This window comes from Ylistrum balloti, unplaced genomic scaffold (genome assembly GCF_031769215.1).
Source record: "Ylistrum balloti isolate Yb309-2 unplaced genomic scaffold, AGI_CSIRO_Ybal_v1 Utg369652, whole genome shotgun sequence".
Classification (NCBI taxonomy): Eukaryota; Metazoa; Mollusca; class Bivalvia; order Pectinida; family Pectinidae; genus Ylistrum; species Ylistrum balloti.
Window position 1 is genome coordinate 1,812,515 of NW_026781907.1, and position 16,335 is coordinate 1,828,849.

The 16,335-nt window shown below is 35.7% G+C and overlaps 1 protein-coding gene across 1 annotated transcript in view; it reads right to left on the minus strand.

Moving 5' to 3' along the window:
• The window catches only part of LOC132557158 (cholinesterase 1-like), a 145,562-nt gene that overhangs the window by 19,488 nt on the left and 109,739 nt on the right, over positions 1-16,335 (minus strand). Inside the window, exon 3 of the mRNA XM_060221654.1 lies at positions 1,281-1,431. Coding sequence (XP_060077637.1) covers positions 1,281-1,431 — 151 coding nt within the window. The remainder of the gene's footprint in view (positions 1-1,280; positions 1,432-16,335) is intronic.

Below are 16,335 nucleotides of genomic sequence, written 5' to 3' on the forward strand. Positions count from 1 at the left end.
CATAAAAAAAGGGATTGGAGCGGATAACTGATGGTAGCGGCACGTTTTTGTAGAAGCGTTGGTGATGTTAAGATGTTCTTTGGATCATAGTTACACTGCCACTACGAACAAAACGTCAGGCATGCTAAAAAGGTGATGGTTTACCAGATGTCTCAATTTCTAAATCATCTGGCTTTAAACCATGGCGCATTTGAAGAAATTTCTTTCTTTTTTTTTTTTTTTTTTTGCATTTTCCCCCGTATCTTTCCGGGACAAGACCGACAAACCATCAGGAATAATATCGAGTTTCATAAAGAAAAATGAATTTGAATAAACCCTAAGGAGGCCATGACAATAACCATTATCCTGAACCAATCAAAATTTCTCGGAACCCTGGGGATCATGATATAAGGGACGATTTGTTGAACGCAGAAAGGGAGGGAGAGGTGTTTTACAATTATGATAATGGAACTTGATAATCAAAAAGTGTAATTAATATGCTGAGCATGCATGGAAGTAAAAGTTTAAAAAAGGTGAAAAACGTCTCATGGAAAAAGTCAGTACCGTATTTGAAGCTATTGAGTGTTATTGAATAAAATATTTGGAACTTGTTTTATAATTATGTATCGTATATTCAGAAACATATTGCTATTAAAGATAAGACAATGAAGTGATATGTTATATGCATCCCTTTTTAAAAGCCAAGATGCTATAAAAGTTAAAAATATATATTAAAAAACAATTCATCCATATGCGTAATTACAATTATTTTTAAAATTTTCAGAATTTTTCAGGCATAACGCATATCCATATAGTTGCAGTGAAGCTATTTCTATAAATATGATAGCCATATTTATGCGTAAAACGTGTTTAGATTAATATGAAATAATTCAAACCCTATCTCTATTTATCTTATGGACAATTTGTAACTTTATATCTATCTTATGGACAATTTGTAACTTTATATCATAATGATTCTCTTGAGAAAAAAGTAAATCGGTCACAGGTCTCATTTTTTCTTCTGTTATTCCTTAAAGCAATCCATATCATATAACGGTACACTTCAACTTGTGAAATAAATGTAATAAAATTTCAGTTAAAGATAACCTTAGAGCATCCTTTACGTAGGATCCAATTGCAAACAATTAACAGCGTGCCGAACGTTCTCCGTAATCGCTCTGTACTTTTCCACTCTCTAAAGCCTATTCTATTGGGATTTCGTGTTTAAAATACGAATCACATTTCCAAGACAAATAACCCGGTGTCATTTAGCTAACAATGTGATTAAGTTGTGAGCTTACCAAGTGGCCCGATCCGATAGTTGATGGAAACGACGACAATGTCTTGAGCGGCAAGAGCGCTTCCATCGAAAATGGCTCCCATCCCATTGTAATAGGACCCGCCGTGTATAAACACTAGAACTGGCAGAGTGTTTACGAAATGATGTCCTTTCTGTAATGAGAAAAATGACAAGTTATGAAGTTGTGGCTGTTTCTGACAGAGGATGGGCATATGTAGAAGTATGTGCACCATTCATAGCTTTCCTTATTCGGGTAAATCGACGTAAGTGTTCGTATATGTAAAATGCGACACGCATCGCTAAACGGATCAAAGCCAATTCATGACATGACTGATACAAACGTGGATATATCAACTGGGTTAGTTGGGTATAACATCGATGATATATTGCGGATATTTTTATTCGAGTCTCCAGTAACGATTTAAACCTCTGTATGCTGTTGAAGAGACTTAAAATTAAGGCTTATGGGGGCAACAAGTGTACATGGACGCAATTTTCCACGGTTCGTGTAAGACAGAACTGCTATGTTCGGTAGTGACAATGGTCCACGATGTGTTAATGTGTAATTCTGTTCACGTACTAAATCACAACAACCAACATTAACACCAATATCACACTTCAAATTATCACCACCAGCACATACAACGTGATACACGTCGTATAAATTTAGCTACACAACTTTAAGCCCCTGTATTTAACGTCAATACAAAACTACGGTTATAGTAAACCAATAAACTATACTATTGATAGGACAGGCAGCGAATTTACGGTTCACGATCAATAAAAAAACACCATTTGGTAGTTTATCATCCCGTGAACAGCCAAGGTCATTTCGAGGAGGGGTCTCATAGAAGTGGTTATGTCACTAGACAACAACCGGAAGGCCCGTCGCATGTTATCCAGGGCAATTAAGTAAAGAGCCTCGTCCAAGGACACAGCCATTAAGCAAAAATTTGGCCCGTTCCTCAGAATCCTTAGGAACACAAACCGCCACGGACAGGGAGTGTCGAACCACGCATCTCGGATCACCCCCTTGTTAGCCTCGTACAATAAAAGAAATCTAATCGCGTTTTATATTTATATAAGCAATAATTCCTTTCTGTATTTGACCACTTTATGGAGAATACTCTAATGGTGTACAATAAAACCTGTATTATATATCAAACTAATCAGTGGTGATCAAAACAGATTATTAAATACAATATCATTGGTAGGTTTTGATAACAGCAGCTGACATTGGTATAGGTCATGGAAAGACTTAATCAGTTAAACAAGGCATAAAATTGATATAGAAATAAAACCATCACGGGAATGAAATTACATACAGAGAGTCCTTAGACGCATTCTCATTAAAACCAAAATGGCTCCAGTGTAACAATTCCCATCAGGAACATCAACTCCCGACAGGAACATTATGTCCCCAGGATATCAACTCCCGACAGGAACATTATGTCCCCAGGATATCAACTCCCGACAGGAACATATTGTCCCCAGGATATCAACTCTCGACAGGAACATATTATCTCCAGGATATCAACTCCCGACAGGAACATATTATCTCCAGGATATCAACTCCTGACAGGAACATATTATCTCCAGGATATCAACTCCCGACAGGAACATAAAGTTCCCAGGATATCAACTCCCGACAGGAGCATATTGTCTCCAGGATATCAACTCCGGACAGGAACATATTATCTCAAGGATATCAACTCCTGACAGGAACATAATGTCCCCAGGATATCAACTCCCGACAGGAACATAAAGTCCCCAGGATATCAACTCCCGACAGGAACATGATGTCCCCAGGATATCAACTCCCGACAGGAACATATTGTCTCCAGGATATCAACTCCCGACAGGAACATATCATCTCCAGGATATCAACTCCCGACAGGAACATATTATCTCCAGGATATCAAATGTCCCCAGGATATCAACTCCCGACAGGAACATATTGTCCCCAGGATATCAACTCCCGACAGGAACATAAAGTCCCCAGGATATCAACTCCCGACAGGAACATGATGTCCCCAGGATATCAACTCCCGACAGGAACATATTATCTCAAGGATATCAACTCCTGACAGGAACATATTGTCCCCAGGATATCAACTCCCGACAGGAACATATTATCTCAAGGATATCAACTCCCTACAGGAACATGATGTCCTCAGGATATCAACTCCTGACAGGAACATAAAGCCCCCAGGATATCAACTCCCGACAGGAACATAAAGTCCCCAGGATATCAACTCCTGATAGGAACATAAAGTCCCCAGGATATCAACCCTGACAGGAACATGATGTCCCCAGGATATCAACTCCCGACAGGAACATATTATCTCCAGGATATCAACTCCTGACAGGAACATAAAGCCCCCAGGATATCAACTCCCGACAGGAACATATTGTCCCCAGGATATCAACTCCTGTCAGGAACATGATGTCCCCAGGATATCATGAATTATATGATGTACTGGTGCGACACTACAGAGCCGTTACTGGATTAAAATTGTCCAAGATCCATTCTATGTTCCGTTATTATGCGAAAAATGCTTTGTTTATCAATGGGTTCTTGAATATTTAAAATCAAATGATATGAGTTTGTGCTTCCATTGCATCTAAAAGTTTTCAACTGCAAACAAACGCTGCAGCAACTGAATGTAGATGACATTATAACTAGTCCTCCGTCAGCTGGGTACATAATAACGGGTGATTTAGGCATTATTCAAAATGTTAAGCTACGAGAGTTTTTCATACAAGGTCCTAAATATCGTGAAACCCTGCCCATCAATTGGAACGTGAGTTTCAAGATACTTATAAACTCTGTTGAAAACTACGTCAGGGATTGGGTGAAACGAAAATATGCTGCGATGAGTTCACTTTCTGGATGGGTTTCGTCCATTTGGTCTAACATTCGTAAAAGAATGTTGGGCTTGAAATAGAAAATGAAAACCAAGCCTTTGTTTAAACTACATACTATTTATATGTCACAGCTGATTTGATATTGAAGGGCTTGGAGAAAGTTTTACGTTCGTCGTACTGATCTCATTGAGAATTCTATTTTTTTGTATGATATGAAGCTAGACTCGTTAGTTTGCCTGTTGGTTCTCTTCTGGAACACCTGGTCTTATTCTCCTTGCACTTTTTCAGAACTCTCCGTGGAAATCTTTCCTTTGTTCATATTTTGCCCTAGGTTTTTGAATTTGAGTTTGAATTATGATTCTGTTGCCAAGCTGGTATTTTCTTGATGTTTTTGCATCTTTAACCAGACGTATGTCATTCATCTAGACACTAAATGTATTTATGTTATGTTTAGTCTGTCCCTTATGATCTCTGACGAGGTCTGGAAGAACGAAACAGCTGTATGACGCAGTTAACTCATTATCTAACCTCACAGTATTTGTTCTAAATTTGTATTCAAATGTGTTATTGACTTGTGTGTGTTGCAAATCTTCTGTTTTATAGGTGGCAGACAATGCTGCTAGATTCGGTCCCCTAAGGCTTTCTAAAACGAACAATGGCAAGGTTCATAATACAAAAACGTACTTGACGTAATTTTAAAATAATTTGATATAAAAAATTATCATTTTCTTTTTTAGTTTTTAAATTAGTGAACCTAACTCCCTGTTCGCGTTTTGGCATTTCTTTCGACCGAATTCGATTTTAGGAATTCGCCTCCTAGGCCTGAGTAATTAAAGATAAGGTATTAACGTCATTCACTGCATATATGGGGTGTTAACAGAATAATAAAATGTTCGAACAGTTCCGGGGACATACCAACCACATTTCAATATAAAGTTCGAATAAGATACTTTACAGGCAAATGATTAATTAACCTCCATCATATAGATGTTTCGTCCTTATAGGAGGGCAAGTTAATGATGCTACAAGTCCGAATTTGATTAAACCTAACGGTAGACGATGAAAAAAAAAAAAAAAAAATCGGGCAAAATAGTCCGCCACCCTATAAATACATTTGACATCTGATGATAAAAAGTCACAATTAAGGAAAAGTTAAGAATTATATATCGTATTGGAAAATTTAACCGATAAATATAAAATTTTGCTACAAATGAATTCTTTGTCATTTTAAAGACATTATTTTCTAGCCCTGGAAATTATGTAGATTTTGTTTCTCCCCCTCCAAACACACACACACACACACACACACACACACACACACACACACACACACACACACACACACACACACACACACACACACACACACACACACACACATGGATGCGGTCATATATATATATATATATATATATATATGTATATATATATATATGACCGCATCCTAGAGCTTAAAAGTGCATCATAAATGGATTGTTTTGTGATAGAAAGTCACATGCAGAAAACAACTCCAATACAGTCCCAGCAACAGAACTATTTTCACCTTAATGTTTGATGAATGAACAATATCGGGCGAGTAATTGTCCAATAAACATGGGCCAGGAGGTAAATATTAGGTGTAATTACAGGTCTACTTACCAATACACCACGACTTGCTTTGACATCGTACCATTAACACTGACAGTGGTTGTTATATGCGAGCATTGGGAACCCCTAGCCTGGCGCGAAACAATATACTCTACTACCTACCTGATTTATCATTATTGAAATCACTTAAATTCTAGACTTTATTCTTGTATGTTGGGAATCAGCCCCTCTAACTTTGAAATTAAGAAAATGCAGATATTCTCAGTTTAGTAAATCTCGTAGGTTAATTATGAATCAAATGCATATTCGAATAAAGCCTTCATGTATGGTATGGTGTCGTTACAATACAAAGGTACAAGATAGTTCATATTCAATTGTAGTACTATTGAAAGCGAAATGGTAACATCAAGGACATTCAGAAAAGATAACGTGTATATGATATATGTATCTAGGTCACGGTAACGTTATTGAAATACTAATATAATATGTGTATCTAGGTCACGGTAACGTTATAGAAATACTAATATAATATATGTATCTAGGTCACGGTAACATTATAGGAATACTAATATAATATGTGTATCTAGGTCACGGTAACATTATAGAAATACTAATATAATATGTTTATCTAGGTCACGGTAACGTTATAGAAATACTAATATAATATGTGTATCTAGGTCACGATAACATTACAGAAATACTAATATAATATGTGTATCTAGGTCACGGTAACGTTATAGAAATACTAATATAATATGTGTATCTAGGTCACGGTAACATTATAGAAATACTAATATAATATGTGTATCTAGGTCACGGTAACGTTATAGAAATACTAATATAATATGTGTATCTAGGTCACGATAACATTACAGAAATACTAATATAAAAATATTATTTCTCAAGCTGCAAATCGGATTTTATTTTCAAGAACTATAAGAAATTCTTTTTACAAGACCACAACTCAAAGCAATCTAACTCTTGCTTTGCAAAATTTCTGATTACCAGCTGACGACAAAAATATTAATATATAGTGGAATTTTAAACTTTGGAATTTGAAGAATAGTAGAAAATTGCGTTTTGAGGAAATATTCATTAATCGAAAGGTTAAACTGCGTTATCTATATCAGTTACAGTAGCTAAACGCATTTTAGGAACAAAGACACTCAAGTGAACTAGTCAGCAATGCATTCTACAAAATAAATTACATTTTCTTTTCTTGACGTGATCAAAGCATGGACACTGAAAAATTCAGCGGCGAGGTCAACCAAGGTGCTTGTGTTAACCTAAGCTGGTATCGATCTGTACAGTTTGGTGTAGATATACCAAGTGTGTGGAAAAAGGCTTTCGCAAGTTGTATTTCATCAAACAAGAATCATCCAACAGGAGACTTTGTATGTTAGTAAAAAAAAACGGCGTGCATTCTCTACGAGCTGTTCGACAATAAAGTGCCTACCAATCAGAGGCATTTGTAGAATCATCCATCGACCGCCCATACATCTCTTGTAGTGTAAATACAGTAGTCAGATAAATTGAATAGCTCTAAACACCCCACGATAGGCCGTGATTACGTTTGTCGTGGACGACCAAACACGATAATTACTCAATTTCACCCTCGTTATACCCAGCACTAAACGTCCTATATCAACACTCACCTACGGAGCTTTATATTACAAGGGTAAAGTGGAATTCAAGGAAACACACTTGAGAATCAGCATAACATGTATAAATAACGTCGATAGAAACACGATTTTCTTGTTCCCTTGAAACCATGGGAGTTTACCTTATCGTGTTTTCTCAATTTCTAATTAAAATGCTACCACTTCCTAAGATAAAGACGACTCAAAGTGTGATGAGTAATGCTTAAACTTGCCGGCGAAATTCAAACGTTCTTTTGTTTCGAATAAACATCAGCATTTTTCAAAGCGCAACTAAATGGATTGACTTACATACATATGCGTCGAGAAATATATTTCAGTTATCGTGGGCTCTGTCTGCTGCATGGAGATCGGACTAATTCATCCAACAAGACATACAAACATTTGGACAAGCTCCAGGGTTTGATACATACAACAACAATGAGAAGAATCATCGATTGCAGTCGGGACAAATCTTATTTTGGCCTTGGCTTTTCGAATCAATAGTCCTCCCTGCATGTCTGGCATTTAAACAAAGTTAAATCAAGTTTAATTTTGCGACCAATGACTTTAAATCATACAGAAAATAAGCAATAGTCCACGTCTGTCAGATGTTTCTACCACTTGGGCGTCCATAACGAATATTGTTGTTGACATAATCAACACCAACATTGCGCATGCGGGAAACACACAATCTTTGTGATTATTGTTTATAACTAACGTTGTTGGGAGACTGTGTTGTAGTCCCAGAGGATGGCTGTAATCTATACGCTATGGTTTAAATCAATTTAAAGTGGAACTCTACAGAACATACATATGTTCCGTCACTTTCCTTTTTTACATTCGATATTCAAGTTCACGAAAATTCTTAAATTATTGAGTAAATGCACGTTCAAGTCAGGTTCACTTTTCTTATCAATCTCGACCAATTTCGATATTCCTCAGTCGCTTCTTATGTTTAAAACAATTTTGGCCTTCAGCATTACTGCCGAGTGAAGAACACAGTAATTACATGATACAGTTTATTTCACTATTCTTTATCTAAAAACTCATAATACAATTCTTGAAATCGTCCTGTGTTTCAGACTGTCATTTTCTCTATCTGTCTGTTTTCTATATCGGACATTTATTGGGATGCATGCCTCCTTCGTTACACTACCCAAACGTTTCATCAGTCCGTCCGCCCGTCTCAAGGTCACGTCCGATTCTTTCCGATTGTACATATGCTTGTCTGTCTCGTTTATTGGCCTCTCGTGTTTACCATATTCTATAGTGAGAATTCAACGGTTAGAAGTTGAAGTTCGCTGTTAGATTGAGTATAGAAATAAAACCCAAACAAGTAGACCAATGGTCTACCTTAATGTGAGGACGTGCTGGATATTAGATACGATTTCGCTACAGAGTGGCTGTTATCAAAACACAACAGCTTCAGCTCTGGACGGCAATGTCGTTACCTGTGTAATGTTGATTTGACATGCATTACCTGGCTGTATCTACCCCATGGCGAGCTAATCTTCATAAACATACACCATGTATTCTCTATCGTGTCACCGGTCTGATAACGAAAGTTGTTCTCGGGGCTTGACAGGTCGCAGACACTGTATAAGAATCTATGACAAGCCGATGATGATCACGTAACGAAAGTGGTTCTGATAATATTCTTTAAAAAAATCCTGGTACGTTTTACAACTCTTCAGGCAGCCAGAGATGTTCGTGATAGACATATAGACGTATCACTCACTGATGCATTCCCTGTAAAACCGGATATCCCAAAACTTTCAAAGCAATTCCGAGATAAAAGAGGTATGGAAAATGTTATAAATAATAAGTCGAAAAACATCGTTTCTCCGAAAGTTTTGACCAAAGGTAGCAAGAAGAAGGCTGTGTATATATACAGCCGGGTTTATCTGGCAAGGTGAGTGGCGTTGAGAGACAGTGCAAGATAGGAGGTTTGAGAAAGATTTTTTTCTTACTTATTATCTTGATACCTTAATGGAGATACGGTGTGATACACTAAAGAGAAAAGAATTTTTAGTATAATAAAAGTGTTTACTGAAATATTCCGTTGTGAAATTCCTGATCTTTAGATTATGTGCTGTAGAATTCACCGTTTAGATAGATAAACCTATGGTGAAAAGTTAGCCATATTGTTATGCAAAAAGAGAGAAAACCGACATGTCTACAAAAATCTACATTCAAACTCGAAATCGATTGCATGTAAAATACGAACAAGTATTTACATGGGAACTTTCAAAAAGTACAAAGAGAGAGAGAGAGAGAGAGAGAGAGAGAGAGAGAGAGAGAGAGAGAGAGAGAGAGAGAGAGAGAGAGAGAGAGAGAGAGAGAGAGAGAGAGAGAGAGAGAGAGAGAGAGAGAGAGAGAGAGAGAGAGAGAGAGAGAGAGAGAGAGAGAGAGAGAGAGAGAGAGAGAGAGAGAGAGAGAGAGAGAGAGAGAGAGAGAGAGAGAGAGAGAGAGAGAGAGAGAGAGAGAGAGAGAGAGAGAGAGAGAGAGAGAGAGAGAGAGAGAGAGAGAGAGAGAGAGTGGGATGTGTGTGTGTGTGTGTGTGTGTGTGTGGGGGGGGTTCTTCTTCTTCGATGACAACCATCATGCAGATTCAGTCTACCAGTACATAATGTCACTATCTTCATTGAGAACACTCTGCGAGAACAAGGTAAACACCAACAGTATCCGCAGTCATTCCATCGAGTATCAAGCACATCTGGCATCATATCGAACAATGAAACGGAACGTTTCCCCAATATGATCGTAATGGCGACAATAACTTTCCCTTCATCTTCATCAACCTTCATGTATCAGAAAGGAAAAGCTTCAAAACCGAGTCTTTTATTGTTAACCTGGACAATAACTTGAAATCTCTTATAGAAATCAGATTAAATGCACATGATAAATTTGCTTCCCTCCGTAACGTTTGTCCCAATCATGTCTCCAACGCCGTTGATCTTCCTTCGCTATTTGCTATATCAGTATTCAGATTATACCAGGTCTGATGTCTACGGCACACCGGGACATTCTTTCGGGATTCAAACTTAAATTCTCTTAGCATTTAACACCAAACAAAGAGTAATAGCTATAGTAACTGACAGAGACATTGTTTAATGGACGCTAAGACCACCGTCACTCCAAGGGATATTTATCTGCAAAGATGATGCGAGTCCCCGACATTGGCGACTAATCCAAATAAATTTCTACGGAATATTTTTTACTAAAATGAATCTGTTTAACAAGATAGTTCATTTAAACAAAACATGTCCCTTTGTGCAATTTATTTGAACTTTCCGTGGAATGGTTGTTATCCTGCCTTAATCACACCCGTTATCGCACGCTGAATAGGGAACGATATGTCTAGATAACATCGGACTCAATGTCTTTGCTTCACAAAATTGTTCAATTATATGCCCATCTTTAGTTTCAATCGCAAACATCAAGACTGCAATATCAGATTATTTTGATATTGAACAATTTTGAGAATTTTTGCTACTTCAAATTCAGTCTGATTCCATGAACCACGTGCCCCATTTTTTCCCATTCATTCAAGGAATATGACCAATTATTTATTTTTTTACTATCACAAAACATCACTAAAGTCAACCTAACGTCGTTTTGCTAATGTTTTGAAACACAAATATTTTGCTAACAGTTTTGTAACAAAATTTTTTTGCGAACATTTGAAACTAGTGGATTAATTCCCCTATTGTGATTTTTCCATTTCTGGATAGCAATGTACCTCCTCCCCAAACTATGATGTTTTCATGTCGGAGATAAATCAATATTCAAGAGCCTGGTCTCATTATCATGATTCTCATGCAAGAAATCGTCAACTGACAGGCAACCTTGTAACACAGGGTTTCAAAAGATGCAGGTTGATGAAAATTATGGGGAAACTCGTTAGTTTGTCTGTTGGTTCCGTTGTTGTAAACATGTCCCTTATTCTCATTTGAGAACATGACATTATTTACTTGGATTGACCAAAGTTTACATGACATGTGTCTGCGATGAAGCAGAAGTTACTTATTCTTCCTGAGCACCTGGTCTTTTTCACCTTATACATTTTCAGGGGTCTCCGTGTAAATCTCTGTTTTGTTCAATTTTTGTTGCATTTGAGTTTGAATTATGTGTTTCCAGTTCATATTCAGATAATTTCAACGCTACTTACACAAATATAGTTATGAAATTGTCTGATTTTGTATTACATATGTTCACATTTTCATTTTTCTTTTTTTTTTCATTTTATAAAAATTCATAATCTCAAATAAAGTTTTATAAAATGTACAAGAAAAGCAATATAACTTACACTAATGAAAGTGATATGTCACATAATGATAATTACAATCCATGCGATAAGCCTATTGTTCATCAACTTACTTTTTCTTTTTACATGAATTCCGTATCCCAATAAAACGTTTTTTGTCTCCATATATCCCTGGTTCAAACAAATGAATTAAATTTCAGTAAACAGAGTAAACAGTAAACGGCTTAATTCGTTGTATTATGACACGAAATAGTATTTTTATTTTTTTAGGTGATATTAGAAACCAGTTATGCTTGATTTAAGATAGAATTACTTTCATTTTTGTTCTTCTAATGTTTACAGTTAAATATTGGAATCATCAACGTCATATCTAAGTGTAAAGGAGTTACAGAATATTTCGATGAAATTGAATAACTAATCACATAACTCTACTTTACAATTTGTAACTTATTTTTGCCCTTGAAATTATCATTACATCAGCACATAAACCTTATAACACCATTGTTTAATTTAAGATGGATATACTTCATCAAAGACCTGCAACAAGACGAACATGGATTGGGTGCGGTAGTGTGGCTTTAAATACTGTGCATAAACAGGTAGTTTACTAATCGTGTTAAACATATTGGGACTCAACCAATTAATGGTTGCTGTATTTAAAATGTAATAGACAATTTAAATGTGTATGTTTAATGATAGAAAAACGTCTCGAACTTAAGTGTATTAAGATATTACAAATTAGAGTTAGATACAGTAGAGACAAACAAGGAATCATACTGCACCATACAGCCGTTTCGTTATGTCATTCTGGTACTCGTTAGTGATTCTAAGGGCTTTCTGAAGTCTAACTTTGGTATGTTGTTATGGAAGGCTGCCCATGAAAACGGAGGGTAATCCTACCTAGATTACATCTTCAGTAATTAATTTGCTGACAATAAATCAAAATAAGGTCAATAGAGAAATACATATGTTTTTTTTAAATGCAAGTACATGGTATTTGACCTTTACGTTGTTCCCAATACCACATTGTATATCATCTGCATGCAAAAAATAAACAACCAGGAAATGCTAACATGTCAACGTGATAATAATCCAAAGTAAGCGAAATGAGAACGGAAATTGTCCTGGAAGTAATCTTACAATCCTGTAGCTAACTTTATGATGCTCTTCTCTGTTCTTTGAACATACCTCGAAACATTCTAACCATTTCTTTACAGTTATTGGAAATACCGATTCAGAAGTTAAGAGTTATAAACTCCAATGTCCGTTATCTCCGACGTATGTCAAATTTGATCTGATTCAATATGATATTAGGACTTTGTCGGTTTGGGATGATTTTATGGCACATTGCACAGGAGACACATCAATGGAGAACGTATTTAGATACAAATTTAGAATGAGATACAGTACAACATAATATTGTGACGCACTAGCCCCATAATTATATAATTTTAGATTTTTATTTCTATATCTAATACTTTTAATAGAACGCAAAGCACATGTGTACATTGTTAAGCTTGTCACTTTTAAATGAATTAAACCTTGGTATGTAGATGAGCATTATAATTTAGTAATCGCAAATTGTCAAAGAATATTGGAGAAATATCTCAGACGCATGGGAGTAGTCATTTCTACTGTACATCTACAATATCATGTACATTTCCATAGTAACGAGAATATTATTACAATTATAATAGGATTAATAATTACAGTGACTACTGAGACATAGATTACATATTTTAATCACAATTGGAAACGTAGCCCCGTAAATAACAGATTGTAATCACAATTGGACACATATTACCGTAAATAACAAAACAATTGTCACATTTATTAAAAAAATCAGAATTGCCATGAAAAAATGCCGAAAAGAAGACACCATTCCTGGCGCTAACAAAAAGATAATTTACACTAAAAGTAGACGACAATATTCAATTTATATAGCGAACATTAGAAAGTCTGTAATAAGGAGATAATCACTTACAATTACCGTACATAACCAGAGAGAGGCATACCATATTTATGGCTAGCACTCATAAACTACTGCCATTATCGTCATTTGTGATGTGAATTACTTTGTAAGGTGTAAATGAAAGCAAAGCAAAATTGGATATAAAACGTATTGTCTGCAATACTTCTGGGATATTACACTGTGCGCACGCGCGTATCCCTAAATATCGTAACTTTGCAACTATTTTACAGGGAGACGAGCCATTAAATAGATGTAATTGTTCAGCTAAATGTTAGCTATGTACCTAATTCCAATCCCTTAACAGTATTGATATAAGCATGAAACACATTTTAAAAACATGCTTAGAATGACCATAATATCCCAGTCTGTTTCAGCAAAAGATAACTAAAACCTTGCGGCGATCAATTTGAGACATAAAAAGCGATGTCACTGTATGTATCACTCATATCTTAAAGATACTGATCTTACACAGCTGGAAAACAAACTCGTATTTACGTTTTATTTGTATATTCTAACGGTCATTGACATGCTGAAATGCTAAAATTGTAGTGTCTGATGTCGATTTTTCAAATTTACAGGTTGTTGTCTGTTTGCAAAGTTACATGTTCCAATGAGCTCCGAAGGTAACGAAGTAGCTTCAGAATTACTTATTCTTTTCTACAATAAATATAATTTAAAACACAAACACAATTTTTTTCTATTTGGAAAGGATGATGAAGAGGAAAGACCGGAAGTGGTGCTATCGGAGCCGTGAAAAGAACCAAACAAGTGTCTCCGTCTGAAGTAGGCCTAATGGAGACTGAGAGCGTCAGTTAACCTGGATGGAAAGCGTCTTCTAAAGCTTACAAGAAGAAAAGGACTAAAAAGTAGGAATGTTACCGATGCCACGAGTACTTTTGTATTGAATGTCTTGACATCGCAATTGTGTTGTCCTCCTCCGACAATAAGTGGTTTTGTCCTCCGTGTAGGGTGACAGTTGAGAAGAGTATATTGGCAGATAGGAAAATAAAATCAAGGTGCAGTGAAATAATGAAAGTATACGAGAGAGAAAACGCGGAGCTTGATAAGTTAATAGAGCAGCAATGTAACAGATCAGAATTCAAATGATTTGTTCAAGAAGAATTGGTAAAGTTCATGAACCAAACAGAATCACGACAATACTCGGACATGTTACTCTCCAAGATAAAAGAAAAAAAACGAAACAAAGAATACAACCAGATAATTTGCCGAAACAATCAGAAAGTGTTGGAAATGAAAGTTGAAAGGAGATATCAAAGTGGTGAATAAGATAAGAGATCAATATCGAGATTTACAGGAAAGGCCTCGGGAGGCTATTACGCTATGAAAACATTTGAAATCAAATAATTTAGAGGCAAGGGATGGCTAATTCTTGTAAAATTTGATTCTCCTGTATCTAAGAAACGCATCTTTAAAAATATCAGAAGGCTTGGAAAATGCATAGTTATATTCGATACAAATCAGTAGAGATCTAACAAATCTGAAAGGAAAAAAATAGAGGAGGAGACTAAAATGAGGGAAAACAAAGAAACTGATGAATATATCTATCATGTTCGTGGACCGCCATGTAACAGAAAAATGTGCGTGCCCAGAGAAAACTGGAACAATTAATACTACTTATACTACAAAAACTCTCCATTATTTGTTGATATTGATTTTAAGATGTAAACTGCAAAACTTTTGAACTTTCAACACATTAAACAAATAACAGCCGATAAAGTCAGAAATGTTACGCACCATATCAATGCCATACAGTGTCAGATTTTAGATATGGTCAAAGAGGCATTGCTTCCTTTTTTCCATTATTAAATCTAACACAACGTCCATTATCAACTTTGCTGAAATTTATTGTTTCTTTATGTATACAAAGTCAGATGTTGGTATATCAAACATTGTTTGTGTTACGTGTTCAGTGTCAGATGTTCCTATAATAAATCTATTGCTTAGTTTATAGACAGCTGATAAGCAGTTATAATATTTTGTAAACTCGTTGTCTTCAAGAAAAATAGAATATAAACCATATCTCAATGCTCTAGACCTCAATTCAAACGAAAGTGACGGTTTAGGATTTCATTTCTACTCTAACTACACGTGCTGAATCTCGGTTTTGATAAGCAGTGCATTAAAACTCATTATACATATCAGACCCTGTTAAAGAAACACTAGATACAAATTGAATATTACTTTGATTACACATCACTAAAATTGTTACAAATAAACTAAAGAGATAAATCAGATTGATCATGTTACATAGCACGTTGCAGTTGTACAAAGTTGTATCGATAAACGTCTTACTTCTATCACGTGTGGTATGGTTTTATCTTCCGCTTTTCAATTTCTCATATAGCGAGGAAAACCCCTTAATGAACAGCGACACAAATATTTTATTTATCTGCATGATGTTATCAAAGAAATTAAAAGTCATTGCATATTTTTGTTAATTGTAGCTTTGATGTTTATCTGTTTATAGATAAGAAATTTCGGTTATTAAAAGAATTTTAATTGACAGGAAGATTATGGGATATGGATGATGTGATACACGTATCTTAAGCGCCATGTTGTTTCTCTTGTTTCAACCAGACACTTTTTTGTATCTAATTCGGTTTCACTTACTAAGAGTATCGATTGATCTGTAGATCTTTTACATTATTTACTTTCCAAGGTCTCTCATTATCGATACCAAGAAATTTAATTCAAATCAAGA